The 20533-nt window shown below is 40.6% G+C and overlaps 1 protein-coding gene across 1 annotated transcript in view; it reads right to left on the bottom strand.

Annotated features, from left to right (window-relative positions):
* Positions 1-20533, bottom strand: part of pds5b (PDS5 cohesin associated factor B) — a 233973-nt gene that overhangs the window by 147790 nt on the left and 65650 nt on the right. Inside the window, exon 9 of the mRNA XM_087988236.1 lies at positions 16248-16363. Within this exon, the coding sequence (XP_087844362.1) occupies positions 16248-16363 (116 nt within the window). The remainder of the gene's footprint in view (positions 1-16247; positions 16364-20533) is intronic.

Genomic DNA, 20533 nt, shown 5'->3' with positions numbered 1-20533 from the left:
TGGTCTCGTCTAAATTTTATTAAACTTGTTTCTAACAGTGGTAATGGAAAGCACACTGGAGGCTAAAAAAGCTGCACCAGAATGTACAACCTGGTCAGAGATTGGTTAAGGAGGAAATGCAAGATCTTCTTAAACCACACACCTGTGAAGGTCCATTTACTTGCACAAGGCAGGAACAGCAGGTAAAGAGATTACAATATTAAAAAGGTAGAAGATCCTCTCAATCTGTGAATGCGGCTGTGAAATGGATACCTGCTGTTTGGTTGCTGTTTTGATAACAATTTAAAGTAAACCAATTAAATCAGTTTAAATTATGGCCCAGGATATTAAAACTCAATCGAGTTTGAATTTGTTTTGCCAACATGAAACCAAGAGACATTCCAATATTGGGGGTATAAGAATGCAGACATTTTGAAAATTGGTCAAAGAGCAACTGCTGCAGAACCAGAGAACTAATTGCCAATATAACACCTAGTTCACAAAGAAATTAGAAAACACTATCAAAAAAGGTACCTTTGCACATGAAACATACTTGCAATGAAAAGAAAGAAGCGAACCCAGGGAGATCAGCAGTCGGAAGAGTGAAGACACAAGACGACAGAGACTGTGGTTTTGAAATTAAGTTGATGTAATTTTAATAAATGTCTTATTGGAACAGCATATTGTTACAGAGTTGGAGGCAAATAGTAAGCAGTTAAAAGAAAGGGGGGGCTTAGATTTGTGAATAGTTTTTTGTTGACCATTCACTTTTATAGTTATAAATTGATGTTATTTTCTTTTAAAGAGTGGAATTTGGAAGTTCTCTATCACTCAGACTTTAACAGATTATGAGGTGAGGTGAGCTTTTCTGTGTGTTTGGCTCAATTAACAGAGGGATTCATCTCTGTGACATAACAATGGTAATGAGGTCACACCAGTTGAAACAGAAGAGACCAAAGAGTACCGATAAGAAAATTGAAGCAGAATTAGCAGAGACCCTGTTTGATCAGATGATGGAGACAAAACAGAAGTAAAAATCTTTAGCTCAGAGGGATTCAAGAAGGTGGCAGTCTGAACAGTCTATTGTATTGGGCTCTGTGACATACTCCAAGCAAGATGGGCTCCAATCATTCCCTCCACCGCAGAGGAAAGTTTGTAGCATTAAGTAGGTAGAGCACCTCAAGCTCCTTTAAATTAGGATTTGGAAGATAATGGAGCTGAAATGAAGGCATCTAAAGGCAAGGGAGCAAGGGGGGTGCAACAGGGCAGGGCATTCCCCTATTATGTATGGCACACCCGCAGCCATTCCCTTGACTCCCATGGCGACACCCTTAGGTCCAGTGGAGTAACAGAATTTAATAACAGAGTTTGCAAAACTCCATGAAAAGTCTAGGGAGGGCTGGAGCTGATTACTGCCATGTTGACAAAGCATGAGCAAGAGATTCAGGCTTTGGATCAGCGAGTGGAAGAGGTGGAGCAGAGGACCGCATCCTCTGAGCCCGCAACGGAGAGCTAAGAGGGGCAAGTCCGAACCTTGGAAGGCCAGGTTCAGGCCCTGCAGAAACAAGTAGATGACCTTGAAAATCGAAGTCGGAGAGGAAAAAAAAAAATCTATGGATCTTGGGCTTACCTGAACGTGAAGGTGGTGAAAACCTCACTGATTTCCCCGTGAGGTGGTTTCTGGAGTTTCTGGGCCTGGAGATCAAGTCAGGCCGGGTGAATGTGGAGCGATCGTGATGTGCAGGTCCAGGCCGCCCCAGCATCCCCACCCGGTCCTAGTGCAATTCCAGCATTACAAGGAAAAGCATTTAATAATAGAAACAGCCAGAAGACTGGGAAGAGATCCACAGGCTTTGACTTATAAAGGTTCAAAAATAATGTTTTTTCATTACTTTTCTGGGGCCATAATAAAGAAAAGACAGGTCTTTGATTATGTAAAGAAAGAAAATAAGAGATTTAAACATTCAATACTCTCCAAGGTACCCAGCAGTGCTACATTTCAACTATGAAGGAACTGTCTACAACTTCGATTCAGCGGAAAAAGTAAAAGAATTTTTGAACTCGCTGAAATGATCAACTTTGACCAAGGAGGAGAAAGGAAAAGAGGTGTGTGGCCAATAGCACAATACAACTTTTTATTTTTGCTCTTTGTTCTTTTCCCTTTTGGGTTCTTGGGCTTATTGGCTTGGTATTGCTTTGGTGTAAAATCCAGTATTTTTTGTATTATATCTGTTTGGTGGTTGTTAGCTATTCTATTGTTCTGTTTTGCTGGGTGAGGGGTGGTTACTACTTTGATGTAAAGATGTTTGGGATTGAGATGGCAAGAGGAGAGGTGGGCATCCATTGCTAACTTGTAGGAGTGTAAATAATATGTTTCTTTTCCATTGCCTAGGTTTGGGGCACTGCTTTAGCTGGAAGGTATTAGGACGGCTGGGAGATTGGGATTATTTAGATTTCATAAAGTCTGTTTTTTTCTCCTCTCGTAGCACATTGAACGGGCTTTTTCCTCTCAGGGGATTTCGGGCTGTAGTGTGCAGTTTTGGCTAGCAATCTATTCAGGTGGTGCACCTGGAATATAAAAGGGAGTCATTCCCCCATTAAAAAAAGGGAAAAAAAAGTGCTCTCAAATCTTAGGAAGGAAAGGTTTGTCATTGTGCTGTTGCAAGAGATACATTTGACTGATGGGGAACATCTGAAGTTACAGCAGAGGAATACGATAGGGTATTCTTTTCCACCTTCAACTCCAAAAGCAGCAGAGTGGCCATACTGGTACGAAATAATTTCCCATTTCAGGTGACAGATCAAATCAAGGATGGGTATGGACGGTTAGTCATTCTCAAGGCGTTGATACACGGAGAAGAATATGGTATCCTGACCCTGGCACATCCTCAAAATTTTTTGTTGATGCAGTCTCTAAATGAATGGCTGTTGGAGTGCGCCGTACAATTATAGGAGGAGACTTTAACTATCTCAGGGATCCTGGCGTGGACAGGATGCCAAGAGGGCTGTCAGGTACACCTCGGCATTCTAGACAGTGGACTTGTGTGAGGAGTTGGGGCTAGAAGATGTCTGGAGGGACTTTAACCTTTACTCCAACCCGCACAAGTGCCACACAAGGATTGATATGTTCTTTGTTCTGTTGGTTTGTTTGGATTTGGTGTTAGCCTGCAGGAGCATAACTATTTCAGACCATGCCAGCAGTATATTTAGAAGTTCAGACCAAAGGTAGTGGACTAGGCACGTGGCACTGGTGCACGGATCAGTTTCTGTTGCAGGATGATAACTTGGTACAGTAATATCACAAGGGAGTTCAGGGTTTCTTGGGAGATCAATCGGGATACGGCCAGTAACCCTTCAGTGCTCTGGGAGACCACTAAAACATTCTTCAGGGGTAGAATGAAAAGGAGGCAGAGAGGAGAGCAGCAGCGGATGCTTGAGGCCTGGCTGAAGGCAGCTAAATCGGCATATTATACCAGACCATCCGTGGTCAAATTGCAACGGCTCTCCGGGCTGCTCTGGACTCAGCACTCACTAATGGCAAAGAGAGGAGTCTCCTTTGCACAGCAAAGACGGTTTGAATATGGGGATAAGCCAGATAGATACCTAGCTTACCTGGCTCGGAAGAAAAGTGCTTCACAGTCCATTTTGTTTATCAGGGAGAGAACAGGCAAGTCACTCCTGAATGGAGGAAGATCAATGCCAGACTTCAGGAGTTCTATGCAGAGTTATACTGGTCGGAGGGCTGTGTGGATGGAGAAGCGAGAATGGAATTCTTTTTGAAAGCTTCGACTGCCCTGGTATCAACACAGGTCAGGTCTCCCTTTTAAAAGCACCTGTGACAGTGCAGAAGGTGCAAGAGGTGGTAGGGCAGCTTCAAGGTGGTAAGGCACCCGGCCCAGACAGATTCCCAAGTTAATTTTACAAGGAGTTCAAACATGTTAGTTCAACTACTGATGGAGATGTACAGTCGGTCATTCATATAGCCTGGACTGTCTTCCGCCCTCTCACAGGAAGGCTAACATCTCCCTTATTTTAAAGGGAGGGAAAGACCCCAAGGATTGCGCATTGTATAGACCCATTTCATTGTTGAATGTGGATTTTAAAATTCTAACAAAGGTCATGGCTCTGAGACTGGAGAAGGCGCTGCCCGTTATCATAAAAGAGAACCAGGCGGGTTTTATCAAGGGCAATAGCTCCTTCAACAATAGAGTGTTGAAGAGAGTTCAAATATGTCAGCAGAGAAGGATTCCAGGTTTGGTGGTCTCTCTGGATGCAGAAAAGGCTTTTGATCGGGTGGAATGGTCCCATCTCTTTGCTACTCGAGATTGTTTTGGTTTAGGAGGGGCCTTCGCCAGGTGGTGACAATGTTATGTTATATAAAGACCCCAAGGCTGCGATCATTACGAATGGCATTGAGTCGTGCAATTTTGGTATGGGGAGGGGCAGCTGACAGGAATGTCCCGTCACTGCTACTGTTTACCTTGGTATTTGAACCACTGATGGAGGCTGTCCGAAAAGACGCTGAAATAACGGCACCGAAGATGGGAGTTGGGAAACACAAAATCACTCTCTATGCAGACGACTTGCTTTTGTTTTTAACCTAACCCCAAAAAGTCCAAACCCAGTCTAATATAAAAAAAACAAGTCATTCAGCAGCTTGAGGGATACAAAATAAATTTTACAAAATCTAAAGTCTTGCCCATGGTTGTGGGGGGGGGAAAGAAGAGGATTGGTGGAGGTACCGAAGCTGAAGACAGAATGGAGGTTCCTTTTAGATGGTCACAGAAAAGTTTTCTCTCTCTCTCTGGGAATTTTTATTACCCCTCACTTCCAGCAACTGTATGGAGCTAACTTTGCACAGCTGTTCGAAAGGATAAAGCAGGACCTGCAGTGATAGGAGGGACTACTGGGCTAGACCGTGGAGCCTTGATTAAACAGAATGTTCTTACTCGGTTGTTATATCCTATGAGGATGCTCCAAATGTTATTACTCAAATCAAGTGCTGTGGAGGTTTGGGGGATGGCTTGGATCATTTATTTGGTGCTGTATCCGCACTTTAATTAAATTTACCAAGTTGCAACTCCCGCAGAATATGCGTGGGTGCACCTCCCAGGTCTGAAGAGGTACCAAATAGGCACCCTGTTGTCATATTAGGCTAATGAGCGTGCAGTAACTCAGTCAATTTGACTTGATGTACAGGCCTTGCAGGCAAAGCCTCAAACTTATTGTTCATGGATAAGAGGAGGTCAGTGGTTGAGCACTGTGAAAGTCCAATTATCATAAATACAGTAAAAAGCATGGATGATAATGCAGCAGGGTGAAGGCAATTTGCTTAAGATTTTGCCATTCACCAGTTAGTGGGAGCCCTAGGATTTAGGCTGGGGTCAATGGACTTCGACTTCAGAACACGGGAGGGTAAAGGAATCTCCTGGTTGGGAGACTTATTCGAGGGAGAGGTCTTGATGTCTTTTAGCCAATTAGGTCAGAAATATGGAATCCCTAATCCTTTTCCGATATTTCCAGGTTAGGAATTATATACAGAAGACCATGTTCATGACCCAGCTCTTCAAGTCAGATATAGAACAAAGAGTTCAAAGTTTGGGTGAAGATTTGTAGCTCGGGTGCTCGTTGTTGTGGTTCTGTTCGCCGAGCTGGAAATTTTTGTTGCAAACATTTCGTCCCCTGTCTAGGTGACATCCTCAGTGCTTGGGAGCCTCCTGTGAAGCGCTTCTGTGGTGTTTCCTCCGGCATTTATAGTGGCCTGTCCCTGCCGCTTCCGGTTGTCAGTTTCAGCTGTCCGCTGTAGTGGCCGGAGGAAACACCACAGAAGCGCTTCACAGGAGGCTTCCAAGCACTGAGGATGTCACCTAGACAGGGGACGAAACGTTTGCAACAAAAACTTCCAGCTCGGCGAACAGAACCACAAGAACAAAGATTGCTCCAATGTGGGTATGCTCTCGTGGGTACCATATATCATGTTCAGAGAAGGAATGTTTTGGGGGATATAAAGAGACTCCATGAGACTTGGAATCAGGAGTTGGGGGAAGAAATGTCATCTCTCTCATGGCAGGATATATGGGGGAAAATGTAAAGAAATCTTCAATATGCAATAAGGCACAAGTGATGCAATTGAAGATCCTCCACAAAGTCCATATGGTGCCAGAGACGTTAGCAAAGTTCAAGAAAGGATCTTCCCTGAAAATGTCCCACAGTAAAACCAATATTGGCACCCTTGCTTTTGGTCCTGTTACAAGATCTGCAGATACTGGGAGGCCATAGTGAATGAGCTGGAGAGGATCCTGGGAATGCAAGTTAGAGAGGATCCAGCGTCTCCCCTTTTGGAATTACCAAATCTTCCCTCTCTGGGGGAGTATGGGAAGACGTTATTCAACATTCTTACACACGGTGCGAGGAAGAACTTCCTAATGAATTGGAGATCAAAAGCCTTCAAGTCTTACAGGGTGGCATAGATGTGTGATTGAATACATCCCTCAAGATTACCTGACAAGTATGGTGCACCATGGAATGGAGCAATTTTATAAGATATGGAGGCCCTTTCTAAATTACACAGACATGGATCTGTCTGTGGTACGGATTAGGGCCTTACATGGCAGTCTGTGGACATCGGGGAGGGAGGCCTAGTAAATATGGGTATAACCACTGCTGCAACCGGAGCCTTGAGGAAGGTGCGGCAAGTGGAGTGATGTAATATAGTACGATGCAGTGTAATTTAATTTTAGTGGATTGTAATCTAATTTAGCGTTATTTTATTTTATTTGAGTTTGTGCTAATTTGGTTGAAGTAAATATGAGATGACTGTATCTTAAAGAATAGTAGACAGTTTATTGTCAATGTTACTGTAATATAATGAAATAGTACAATAGTATTTCTACTTTTCTGTACTTTTATAACTTCCTTTTGGTTTTTTTTGTGAAAGTGAAATTTTTTTTTCAATTAAATATATACATAAAAAACTTTAGCTCGGACAAATTAACTGAGTTACAGCAGAAAGATGAAAATTTGAAGCAATTGTCTCAAAACGCATATACAGAAAATGTATCCCAGTGTGACACTACCTTCAAAATGAGGTCTTAATGAGGAAATGGAGACCATCACATATTCAGGCAGATGAGAAAAGGGCAGACGTTCATCAAGTTGCATTGCCAGTGGGTTATAGAAAGGTGGTGTTGTCGGTAGCTCATGAACTACCAGTAGGAGGTCATTTAGGGGTAAGAAAAACTCAAGCCAAAATACAAAAACATTTTTACTGGCCTGGACTGCACAAAAGATGTAGCTGAATTTTGCCAGAGTTACCGCATATGTCAGGTAATTGGAAAACCATAGGCTGTAATAAAACCCTCACAATATCTATTTCTGCATTTGGGGAACCTTTTGCAAGAAACTTAATTGATCGCATAGAACCCCTATCTAAACAAAATAAAAGTGGGAATCAGTATTTGTTAACAGTAATGGGCATGCCCACTAGATCTCCAGAGGCCATTTCATTATACAATATCACAGCTAAAAGGATCATGGAAGCGCTACTCAATTTTTTCACTAGACATGGACTACCCACAGAAATACAATCAGAACAATGGTTAAACTTCACATCAACATTATTCAAGGAAGTTATGGACAACTTGGGAATAAAACAAGTCAAGTCTACTGCGTACCGTCCAGAATCACAGAGAAAGCTAGAAAGGTGGCATCAGACATTAAAGACCATTCTGAGGGCTTATAGACAGGACTATCCAGATGATTGGGAAGAGGGAATTCAGTTTGTGCTTGTTGCCATCAGAGATGCACCAAATGAATCAAACAAATTCAGTCTATTTGGATTAGCTTTTGGGTATAAAGAGTGAGGATTGCTAAAACTGAATAAGTAGACATTATTCATAATTCAGAGACCACATATTTGGACTATATGTCAAATTGTCAGGAACAGCTAAATAGAGTAGGGGAGTTGGCTAGACATTTGAAAATGTCACAGCATACAATGAAACAAGAAACAGAAAAAAAATCAAAAACTCGCAATTTTGCTGTTGTTACTTCCAGTGGTAGGTGAACCATTAAAAGCAAGATTTAATGGACCTTATCAAGCCATAAGAAAATTGAGTGAGGTGAACTATTTGATAAGGAAATGAAATTCAGACAGAATGAAATCTCACAGTGTATGTCATGCAAATATGCTCAAAAGGTACTTTGACAGGAAAGGAAAGCAAAAGGAGACTGTTATTTGTTGTTCACTCTGTGATGTGACCAAGTTCAGAAGATTCTGAATGGACATTCCTCAAATTAAATTGGACAAATGAGGAGATCGTTAAGAACTGGGATAAATTAATTAGTGACTTACCTTCCAGAGGAAAACTGAAATGACCTGAAAGAGTTATTACTATCATACGGGGACATTTGTGGGAATAAGCTGGAAAGTACTAATCTAATCATGTATGATATAGATATAGGAAATGCTGTTCCAATTAAGCAACATCCTCATAGACATAACCCTCTAAATTTGGCACAGGTTCAAAAAAGGTGAACGCATCCAGATCGACATTTTCAAAGCAGGATGGAGTGACTGGAATCATGGTGCCAAAACAAGATGGTACCCAAAGGTTGGGGATTATCGCAAAGTCAAAGCAGTTATACAGACTGATGTATATTCAATTCCAAATTTACAAGACGGTGTTGAAAAAGTGGGACAAGCAACTTTATTTCTAAGTTGGACTTGCTCAGAGGATACTGGCAGGTACTGTTGTCTGAATGAGCTGTAATGGACTGTAATCAATTTAAAGTCATGCATTTTGGTATGAAAAACGTGCCAGCCATATTTTAAGTTAATAGATTTATTTTATTGTCTTTGGAAGGCAGGCTTGGTGACAAAGCTGGCCAGAAGTGAATTTGCCAAAGCTTAAGACACTATCCTGGGCCATGTTACTGGACATGGACGAATGACCCCACGGGATGCAAAAACAAAAGGTGACTGCGGAGTTGTGATGAAGCTGCTCCTTTAACAAGATTATTCTGTCCTTGCTCCCCCCCCAGGGGGTCGTAAAGGCAGGAGGTTCCAATATGTCTGGAAGTAGCTACTTCAGAAAGCTTTTAAGAAGTGTTTTTTTAAAAAAACACTTATACAATGAAAGGGGAGTGGCTAGTTCACCCAGTTCAGCGTTTGGTTTGGTTTAGCAAGCTGTTTGTTTGCAGCTGCATGTCAAGTTTTAGCTGGGAACCCAGAGAAGCTGCTGGGGACTCAAAGAAGCAGTTCGACACTAATTCACTGTCTCACTCCTGTAAAAACTGGTATTTGATTTTACCTTTTTTGCCAAAGGGGTATTTATGGGAATGTTGCAGGTATTTGAAACAGCATCATTAAGTAGCATTTTCATGTCGATTGAGTTGTGTTATTCTATATTCTATTGTTCACCTGTAAATAAAATTCTGTTTTGTTTAAAACTGAGTGGTTGGGCCACTCCTTAGTGACTCCGAGAATACCTGCTGAACCTCCTAGAATACTTCCTTATACCTGCTTAAACAACTAGAAGCGTCAAGATCTGAGCTACTTTCTGAAAACGTTTGAGGGGGTCTAGCCTGGTCTAAATCGTATTACATCATCCATGCACATTCAAGGGGCTGAGGTTTCCCCACCTCTATTATCTTCCCAGACAGTGCATTCCAGATTCCCACCACTGAGTGTAAAATGGTTTTCCTCAAAACACCCTTTCAACTTCCTTCCCTACATCTTAATATATAGTAACCAGCTGTTCCCCTTAGTTGAGAGGTCAATGAGGTGGTCTAAATTTGTGTCCATGCACCTCAGATTTTCATACATATCAGGCTCCTCAACTTTCTCTGGTTAAAACAAGGCCACTAGGATCTATTGAGCCTCTCTTCATACCTGAAGCGCTCCATCCCAGGCAATATCCTGGTGAAGGGACAAGGAGAAAAGTGAGGACTGCAGATGCTGGCGCTGGAAAAGCACAGCAGGCCAGGCAGCATCCAAAGAGAAGGAGAATCGACGTTTCAGGCATAAACCCTTCATGAGGAATGAGGCCTCATTCTTGATGAAGGGCTTATGCCAGAAACATTGATTCTCCTAATCCTTGGATGCTACCTGACTTGTTGTGCTTCTACAGCACCAACTCTCAACCTCAACATCCTGATAAATCTCTTTTCTATACCAGTCAGGTCCTTCCGACAGAGAGGAAAGAATATGGAACGAAGGCAGAGATAACTGGAATGCACAGGAAAAGAGTTTATTAAAAAACATGGTTGAGGAATAATAAAAATTGCATGACTCACAAAAGATACATCCCAGTGAAGAAGAAGGACTCCATGAAGGGGATAAACCAACCATGGTTAATAAAAGGAAGTTAAGGCCAGCATCAAATGAATGAAGCAATATATAATAGAGCAAAGATTGTTATGCCAAAGTATTGGGAAAGCTTTTAAACTAACAGATGACCAAAAGGAGGAGGAGAAAATAAATTTAGGAGGGTAGAAGCAAGTAAGAATGAGCAAGTTAAAACTTGTTTAAACGTCTAAAACAGAAGAGGTTCTTGTGGCAGAGTAGTGTCTTCCCTATCTCTCAGCCAGAGGGCTTGGCTTCAAGTCACACTGGTTTCTGAGATGGGTCACAATATCTCGAACAGGTTGATTCAAAGAAAATCCATCAGTCGGAAGAGAGAGACTAAAATGGACATAGCAAATGAAGCAGGGAGAAAAATTTTAAAAATTGGAACCAGGAAATAACAGAGGAGTTGAGTAGAAACATTTCATCAGTTTGCACAGTGGATGGCATTGATAGCATTCCAAAGGCACAACATCATTGGTGTCTGTATGTCTATTAAAGAAGACAACTATCAATGGAGAAAAAGAATTAGGGAAACAAAGTATGAAAGCCCACCAAGTTGCCGAGATTTGATGGATTGCACCTCACAATATTAAAAGGCAATAGCTGCAAAGACAGTTTCGGTACTGGTAGTAACCTTCCAACACTCAGATTCTCGAAGAGGTCCAAACAACTGGAAAACAGCCAACACTTGTACTCAATAAAAAGGGAATGAAAAATTGGAAAAATGTCAGACTCTATCATTTGGAATAACAGAAGAGCATTTCAAAGTACACAATTTTATCAAGCAACATCAACATCACTTCAGAAAAAGGGGAAAAACCATGTCTGACAATTTTTCTTTTAAAAGAACTCCTGTGGAGGTCATAAGCACAATAGATAAGGGAGAAATTGAGTTGATCCAATATGTTTGGATTTCCAAAAAGGCATTTAATACATGAGGCTACTTAACAAGATAAAGGGCCTATGATTTAGAGGTAGCATATTAGCATGAAGAGAGAACTGGCTAATTAACAGAAGATAGAAGTTGGAATAAAGAAGGAGGCATTTTCAGGATGCCAAACTTTAACTAGTGGTATGCTGCACAGATTAGTGCCGGGGCTATAATTAACACATTAATTACTTCAATAAGGATAGAAGGCTGGCACAACAGAGGGCTGAAGGGCCTGTAGTGTGCTGTACTATTCTCTGCTCTATGAATATATATTGCTGAGGTTGCAGATAACACCAAAAGGAGATAGGAAGGCAAGTTGCAAGGACAAGAGAGAGAGTTTACAGCAAGATGTAAACAGGTTAAGCAAGTGAGCAAAAAAAATTTTCAGATGTAATACTGCAAGAACCCTCGCTGAATTTTCATTGACGTTCATTTTGTACCTATCTTTGTAACATCAGCAAATTTGCAATCACGCCTTTGTGCCACTCACTTCACCTTCAAATAAACCCTACAGATAAGCCAACGGAACACCCACGGGATCTCAGATATCAGGGTTCTCAGCAGAGGCAGTAATGCAGAAATTCGAACAACTCTGGCAACCATCCAACCCAAACTTTGGGTCCGCTATGTAGATGACACCTTTGTCATCACTAAACAAAACAAATTAGAGGAAACCAAGACCATCAATAATACTCTTACTGGCACAAAATTCACTAAAGAGGAGGAAAAGAACAACAAACTGTTATTCCTAGATGTCGCAACACAGCGAACAGCCAATGAGGAACTTCAAATCAGCATCTACAGGAAAACAACACATATGGACCAAATAGTGAACTACAGAAACAATCATCCCAACATCCACAAACTCCGCTACATTAAAACATTATTTCAACTAGCCACCACAACTGTAGCACAGTGGAACTAAGCAGAGGAAAATTACCAAAACAGCATATTCAAAAAGAACGGGTACTCAATGAACACAGTCTGCCGATTTCTGAGCAACAAACCCAAACAAGCAGACAGAACATGTCCAGAAACCCTAGCCACTCTGCCCTACATCAAAGACATCTCGGAAAGGACTGCCAGACTACTCAGACCCTTTAGAATCTTGTTAGCCCGCAAACCCACCAACACACTAAAACAGCAGCTAATGAACTTGAAAGACCCTACACAGATGAGCAAAACGAATGTCATTTACAAAGTACCTTGCAAGAACTGTATCAAACACTACATTAGACAAACTGACAGAAAACTAGCCACCAGGATACACTAACATCAACTAGCAACAAAAAGACATGACCCACTCTTACTAGTATCCTTACGTACAGATAAGGACAGACACCACTTCGACTGGGACAACACATCCATCCTAGGACAAGCCAAACAGAGACACTCACGAAATTCCTAGAAGCATAGAGTTCAGGGGGTTGGAATGCTATCAACAAACACATGTAAATGGTATCCAAGTCAAACCCCAGAAAAACAGAACAGGAAATGACATCAACCTGAAAAAACCTAATACATAAATAGAAAGCGAGCCATACGACCAGTGCTTCATCCGTAGGCTCACTTATGATGTTACCTCGTAGGGTGTTGAAACGCCAGAAAACAAACCTTCCAGCTCAGCAAGCAAACCAACATCCAGAACCTCAACCGGAGGTACAAAACTTCTCATACCTTTGTCATTTCATTTAAGTCACTGATAGGAATTTGAACATGCAAAATAGTAGCAGATGTAGACCATTTAGCTCCTAACCATTTGACTCCTCAGATCTGTTCCACAAATTCACAAAGATCGCAGGCGAGCAGCTCGTATTCCAAAATTACACGCTCTCATTCACCCCTCAATCTTGGATTCACCTACCCAAAAGAAATCAAGCTAATTCTTAAGATTATTTCATGACCCAGCTTTCATCGTTTTCTGAGGCAAAAACTTCCAAAGTCACAACTGTCAAAAAGTTTCTCTGTCCTAAAAAGGACAATGACAAATCTTTAAAAACATGTTCTAGATCAGGATCGCCCCATAAGAAGAAACATGCTTTCTAAGTCCAACTCGTCAAGACCATTGAGATAATAGAAGCTTCTAAATACCGCAAGGTTCAATGCATCCTCTGAAGACAACCCACTCATTCCAGATATCAATCTGGGAAATCTCTGAACCGCCTCCAATGCATTTGCATCTTTCCTTAAAATCTCACTCACACTTTGAGATGTGGTCTCAGCAATACCCTGTACAACTGACGCATAAAATTATTTAGAAGTTGCCTTTTTGCATTTTTCATACTCCGAAGTGCTATTATACACAATTGAGCAACGTTCCCACCACCAAAATTGCCATTTTAATCCTGCTAACTACAAGTAATTACATGTGTCAGCAATTCAATACTTACATGTAAAGTCCAGTAAGAGCATGATGTTCAATTTTTATTGTAATAAAAGGATTGAATCCCAGTACTCTTCCTGATATGGTGTCCTAGCCTAAACAATCTTTCCTGACTCATGCACTACAACACTCAAATCCCTCTGTATCCTGGAACTGTAGTAGTTCTTTACTGAAAAAAAAAGTTATTTTTCAATCTGCTTGACAAAGTGAACAACTTCACATTTTCCCACATTCTACTCTGCCAGATTTTTGCCGACTCAACCCATTCACGTCCTACTGCTAACCCCTGATGTCTTTTTCACAACATAATTTCCTACCTACCTTTATGGCAACTAAAAATCACACGTGACTTGCCCTCACTCCCCTCATTCCAGTTAACTATATACATTGTAAAAAATAAAGTTGAGGCCCCAGCACAGAACCTGCACCTGGCATATCCTGTCAATTTGAGAAAAGATCAATTTATGCATCGATTAATCTATTTAATAATTTGATTTTCTACCTGCCAGCCAGCCTTCTATCTCTGCCTAATAACCATTTCACCTACATGTATTTTATGCAAAAAGTTGCAATGGTAGTTCAGCAAAACCCCTTCTACAGAACCACCTTTATCCATAGCACATCTTGCTCCTTCAAAGAACACAAATTGGTTAAAAAGATTGTCCTTTGATAAATCATGCTGATTTTTCCAATTACCCAAGTGTGCAGCTATAAATTTCTTCAAACAAGTTTTGACACCTTCCCCACAACACACATTGAGCTAACTGGCCTACAGTTTCTTGCCCCCTGCCTTTCTTGAACTTGTCCTGCATTGCAGGAATTTTTTTTTAAAAATATGAACACTAATGTTAACTACTAGCTCGCTCACCGGTCCAAAATGATGTGCCCAATGTGTGTTATTGATTAATCTACTTGGTTTTGAGTACTATGCATGTTTAGTCTTTGTGTTTTCTCTTGCTTTCTCTCTCCTATTGGATATACTTCCCTTTCCATTACTTCTTTTAAATTCTCTGTACTCACTTGCCTGCGTGGCACTCATACCTCTGTAAATTCACAGCCCTACAGAACAATTTAAAATGAACAGGATTGTTTTCAGAGGTTCATTTTACTGCCTCAATTTCATGAAACCTTTCACTGCAGAGCCATAGTTAAAGACTGTGGCCTGAACTGTGCAACATTCTAAAGTCGTGACCGCTGCTTATAAAGCAAGAGCAAATTTCAGATTTTGTAATGTATTTTCTACCATTGGTTAAAAAAAAAAGGGGCAGATGGGAAATCCCAGGAACCCATCTTTGAAGACTGTCCACTAAATCTGTCTCTTCAACAACTTCAGTACTGAAGTAATGAATCACATCAGGGTATCCTGAAAATAGTAGTGCAATTCTTTTAATGATATTTGGATGCTAGTAGAATTGGTGATAAAGCATACTTTAGTCACCTCCTTAAACAATGGGGTGAATCGGGAGATAGGATTTCAAGATGGGACTGTAAACAAAAAGTTAAAAAGATACAGAGATCTAGCTCACTTGCTGCATGAACACACTGTTCTCCCTCATATTTTAGATTTGGACACAAAGAGCAAGCAGCTGTATCTAGGAAAGGCTCAGACTCAATAGAAACTTCGTCTTGATGTGAAGAATTATTTTGTTTTTGTCACTCAAACAAGGCTTCAGTAAACAGTTGATCACAAAAGGACTGTAAAGTGAGTGATATAACACCAGCAACGTTCACTGAACTCTTGAATAGATAAGAGTCTTGGGGAAAACGTTGGAAGATTTCCTTTCAGGTCAGACACATGGTCACACCTTTGTATTCTGCACAATGTCTACCTAGAACACAAACGCAGCAAAGCAAACAGATATTGCTGAAATGCTGAACTTCCGACTCAGAATCACAATTCAGCATAAGAACATGGTTAGAAAAAGTGGCAATAAATTCAAATATTCTCCCAAGTTATTTTGTACACTCCATACTGCTTATGATTCAGCTGTCCATCTTGACAATGCTTTAATCTACTCTGGTCACGTACGTGACTGCACAGAGATGAATATTCCAAGTCAGGGTTTGGAGGAGAGAAAGAACAGAGAAAAGAGGAAGCAAGTGTTTCTTGGACTAGAGATTCCAAACTCTAGTGGCAGATCTTGGTTTCAATAGTGAATTACAAGTTCATTCATATTATGCAAGGCTACATAAACAATATTACACCTTCTCCTGACGTCCTAACATAGTAATGAAACAAAATAATAGACACCTCATGTAAGGATTTTTACCATTTTAAACTGCCCAGAAGGTCTTTCAACATGGATGCAGATTTCACAGTAGCTGGTTTAGGGATTCCTAAACATGGGGTTAGAAATGTGCATGCATGCAGCTGATGAGCTGCCTATTTCCAATTCGTCAGTGTTACATGATTCCTTCAGCTCTAACATAACACAATGCCCAAAACTATAGTGTATATGAAATATGAAATGCAATCAACAATAAGTGTTGCATGTGTTTCAGGAAGTACAAAGGTCATTATAATTAACACATTACTTCTGAAGCGCAAAGAGAAAGAAAGAGAGAAAGAAACAAAGAGAGCAAGGAAAAAGAGAGGACAAACCTACCTTCCCAAATAACACTGCCACAGTGGCTTGTTCTGTGATGCCAGCTCTGAATCTTTTGCTCCAAACATTTTTGCTAGCAGTTTAACTACCGCTAAGCGCTCTTCATTATCATTGCTCTAATGAAAAAGAAAGTTAAGAGAATTAATAATCAAATACAAGCTTCATTTATCATGCATTTCATAAAATATAAAAATCCCAACTTCACTTCAAATAATTCAAAAAGACAGTTCATCTCTAATTTCTCAAGCTTTGCTAGCAACATTGGTGTCCCACAAGCAAGTGAAACATTACATTTCTTAGGTTGTGAATTGCACCTTTTGTAACTGATGACACCATAACACCTTAAAAAGGGGAGATTGCTGTAACAACATATCAAATGTGCACACAATTTTCAAAAATATATCGGCTTAATTTACAAAAGGAAAAAAAAAATTTGCAGGTGGTGCGTGCGAATATTTTCCACAATTCTTGACAGGTAAAGTCCTGGCCACAGTGGTGCACAAATTGGTGACTTCCTACGCAACCTCCTAACAACGAGGTTAGCTTTGTGTGATTTTTTCTGAACATATTAATTTCAGCTTCTTAGAGTTAAGAAAATGTACAACTATTTTAATGACCTCCAAAACTCAAAACAGTACTTATTTTGAATGTATATCCCATTTAAGCTTTATTTCAGAAAAAAACATGATAGAAAAAGACTCCAAAACTTGCATTTACATTACATTTACAGCACAAATTGAACGTCAGATTAAATGTTAGATAACTATTAGATGAAGCCAAATCCCCTTCTGGTGATGACAGACCTGGCTAAATTTTCATGATATATGTAAGCAGGGTTTTGAACCATTTGCTTCAGCCTCAATTTTCAGGGAGAGATGGTGTTGGTAACTAGGGAATTCTATTTGGGGCAGCGACTGAAGAGAATGGCTTGGGTTTTCTCAATGTTTTGTTAGAAAACATTTCTACTCGCCTAATAATGGATGTCTGATAATTTACTGACAGGTGCAGAGGATAATAAAACGTATGATGAGTATAGCCAGGTGTTATCAGGATACATGCAAAGAAATATAGTTGGTTTTGAATAATGTCATTGAGTAGTAACTCATGAATGAGAACAAGTGCCAAAGGATCAGTTTATGGGAGACCCCACATAAAAGCCTGGGAGCAAAACCATTGCAAACAGGCTGCTATTGACAATTGAGTTAGAGTAGTTCAGTACTAGGAAGCTATGGAGAAATTAAAATATGGAGTTCTAAGCAAGTTGGGCACAGTAGAAAACGACAATACACTGAGGAACTTGGGAAAAGGAAGAGTCGAAATGGTATAGTAATTGGGGTTGGGGTTGGTTTTATTCAGGATAATTATTTACAAGAAACATAGAAAGGCTGAAGAGGGAATCAGTTATAGTAATAGCTAACAAGGTGACCACTGGTCAAGAGCTTTATGGGGACAATGATTGAGGAACAAGTGATCCATCTTATGGTTAGATAGATAATGGGATGATGTAGGAGAAAGTGAGGACTGCAGATGCTGGAGATCAGAGCTGAAAATGTGTTGCTGGAAAAGTTTAGCAGGTCACGCAGCCCTGAAGAAGGGCTCATGCCCGAAACATCGATTCTCCTGCTCCTTGGATGCTGCGTGACCTGCTGCGCTTTTCCAGCAACACATTTTCAGAATGGGATTATGTAGCTCAGCCTAAAATATGTTTTAAAACTGCACAATGTGAGAAAGAAGTGGCCTCGAGGGAAAATAAGGGTCCATGAAGGAATCCAGTTTGGAAAAGGGAACTGGAGGTTAAGCTAAAAGCAAGATGCTTGGGTTCTGTACCAGGTTTAAGAAGGGTGGACAATTATGCAAGTAATGAAATTCTGGAGATAGAATACAAGTAGTCGAGGTGTCAGGCTTAAAAAGACTGACAATTGTTGAAACACCTCCAGTTTAATTAACTTATTCATCATTATCATTTAATAGTTCTGTGCTGACCCCAATGGGTGATTGGGATTTTGCCCTGATGTTATCTTCAAAACATCCCATAAAATAATGAATTCTTTTGAGGTCAGTCTGTCTAACATCTCTGTCAGATCAAGTACAATTTTAAATGCTTTGTAGCACTGTAGGGTGCTGCAAAACATTGAAATTGTTCCAGACACAAATCAGTAATAAAAACAATTGTCAGGAAACAAAGAGCAATAAATGGAAGAAAGGAAACATTCTTGGCTTAAAATTTAGGCAAAACAGAACAGATGAACAAGCTTATCAGGAATCTGTAGGTTGGTAAAAAAGGAAAGAAAGTAATACCAACAGTAAAAGTAGTTGTAAGAGGGCACAGGAAAAAGACAATATCGAGAAACCTAAAAAACTAACAAGAACTTATGGGACTACAGGAATTTAAATATTCAAGATGGAGATAAAATGCCAGAGTTGTTTAGAAATCAGACAGCTATGCAGGTTGTCACCAAATCCTTACTTTTATTTCTTAAAACAAAAATGTTATAAGTTTTAGTTGCAGGGCTAAAGAATACCAAAAATCCACATATTGATGAAAGAACGAGCAAATACTTGCATGAATATAATTTTAGAATTCAAAACCATTATTTGCAAAACACTCAAGTTTGTTTGTAAAATTTGGGAAGTTGGACATAAAATATATTCAAATTATTTCCAAATTACTTTACCAATTTTAATACTATAAACAATCAATAGCTCAATTCCTATAGAAAAGGCTTTTCCAGTTCAACCATTGTCTTGACATGAACAAAGTTAAACTGCTTCTATACAAGTACACCCATACATCTGAAACCTTGAATGTAAAATTTCAGTTCAAAACCTATTCAAACTGTATTCCAAATGTGAAATTAATTGTTGTGGTTCTGTTCGCCGAGCTGGAAGTTTTTGTTGCAAACGTTTCGTCCCCTGGCTAGGCGACATCATCAGTGCTTGGGAGCCTCCTGCGAAGCGCTTCTTTGATGTTTCCTCCGGTGTTTATAGTGGTCCGTCCCTGCCGCTTCCGGTTGTCAGTTTCAGCTGTCCGCTGTCGTGGTTGGTATATTGGGTCCAGGTCGATGTGTTTGTTGATGGAGTTTGTGGATGAATGCCATGCCTCTAGGAATTCCCTGGCTGTTCTCTGTCTGGCTTGCCCTATGATAGTAGTGTTGTCCCAGTCGAATTCATGTTGCTTGTTGTCTGCGTGTGTGGCTACTAAGGATAGCTGGTCGTGTCGTTTCGTGGCTAGTTGATGTTCATGTATGCGATTGTTAGCTGTCTTCCTGTTTGTCCTATATAGTGTTTTGTGCAGTCCTTGCATGGTATTTTGTACACTACATTCGTTTTGCTCATGTTGGGTATCGGGTCCTTCGTTCTGGTGAGTTGTTGTCTGAGCGTGGCTGTTGGTTTGTGTGCCGTTATGAGTCCTAGGGGTCGCAGTAGTCTGGCTGTCAGTTCAGAGATATTCCTGATGTATGGTAGTGTGGCTAGTCCTTTTGGTTGTGGTATGTCCTCGTTCCGTGGTCTTTCTCTTAGGCATCTGTTGATGAAGTTGCGCGGGTATCTGTTTTTGGCGAATACCTTGTATAGGTGTTCCTCTTCTTCCTTTTGCAGTTCTGGTGTACTGCAGTGTGTTGTGGCCCTTCTGAATAGTGTCCTGATGCAGCTTCGTTTGTGTGTGTTGGGGTGGTTACTTTCATAGTTTCGGACTTGGTCTGTGTGCGTGGCTTTCCTGTATACCCTTGTAGTGAATTCTCCGTTTGGTGTTCTCTGTACCATCACGTCTAGGAATGGGAGTTGGCTATCCTTTTCTTCTTCTCTCGTGAATCGGATTCCTGTGAGTGTGGCGTTGATGATCCGGTGTGTTTTTTCTATTTCCGTGTTTTTAATGATTACAAACGTGTCATCAACATATCTGACCCAGAGTTTGGGTTGAATTTGTGGTAGGACTGTTTGTTCTAACCTTTGCATAACTGCCTCTGCTATGAGTCCCGAGATTGGTGAGCCCATGGGTGTTCCATTGATTTGTTCGTATATCTGGTTGCTGAATGTGAAGTGTGTTGTGAGGCACAAGTCCAGTAGTTTAAGTATGCCGTCTTTGTTGATAGGTTCAGCGTCCTGTTTTCTGTTCTGTATGTCCAGTAGGTTGGCTATTGTTTCTCTGGCTAGGGTTTTGTCAATCGAAGTGAACAGTGCCGTCACGTCGAATGATATCATGGTTTCTTCTTTGTCTATGTGTATATTTCTGATGATGTCCAAGAATTCCTGTGTTGATTGTATAGAGTGTTTGGATCCGCTGACCA

The sequence above is a fragment of the Chiloscyllium plagiosum genome, unplaced genomic scaffold (assembly GCF_037043375.1).
Source record: "Chiloscyllium plagiosum isolate Xiang-an unplaced genomic scaffold, Cpla_swu_hap1 HiC_scaffold_6, whole genome shotgun sequence".
Classification (NCBI taxonomy): domain Eukaryota; kingdom Metazoa; phylum Chordata; class Chondrichthyes; order Orectolobiformes; family Hemiscylliidae; genus Chiloscyllium; species Chiloscyllium plagiosum.
The sequence above is the reverse complement of the archived record's forward strand: the minus strand, read 5'-3'. Positions and strand labels throughout refer to the sequence as shown.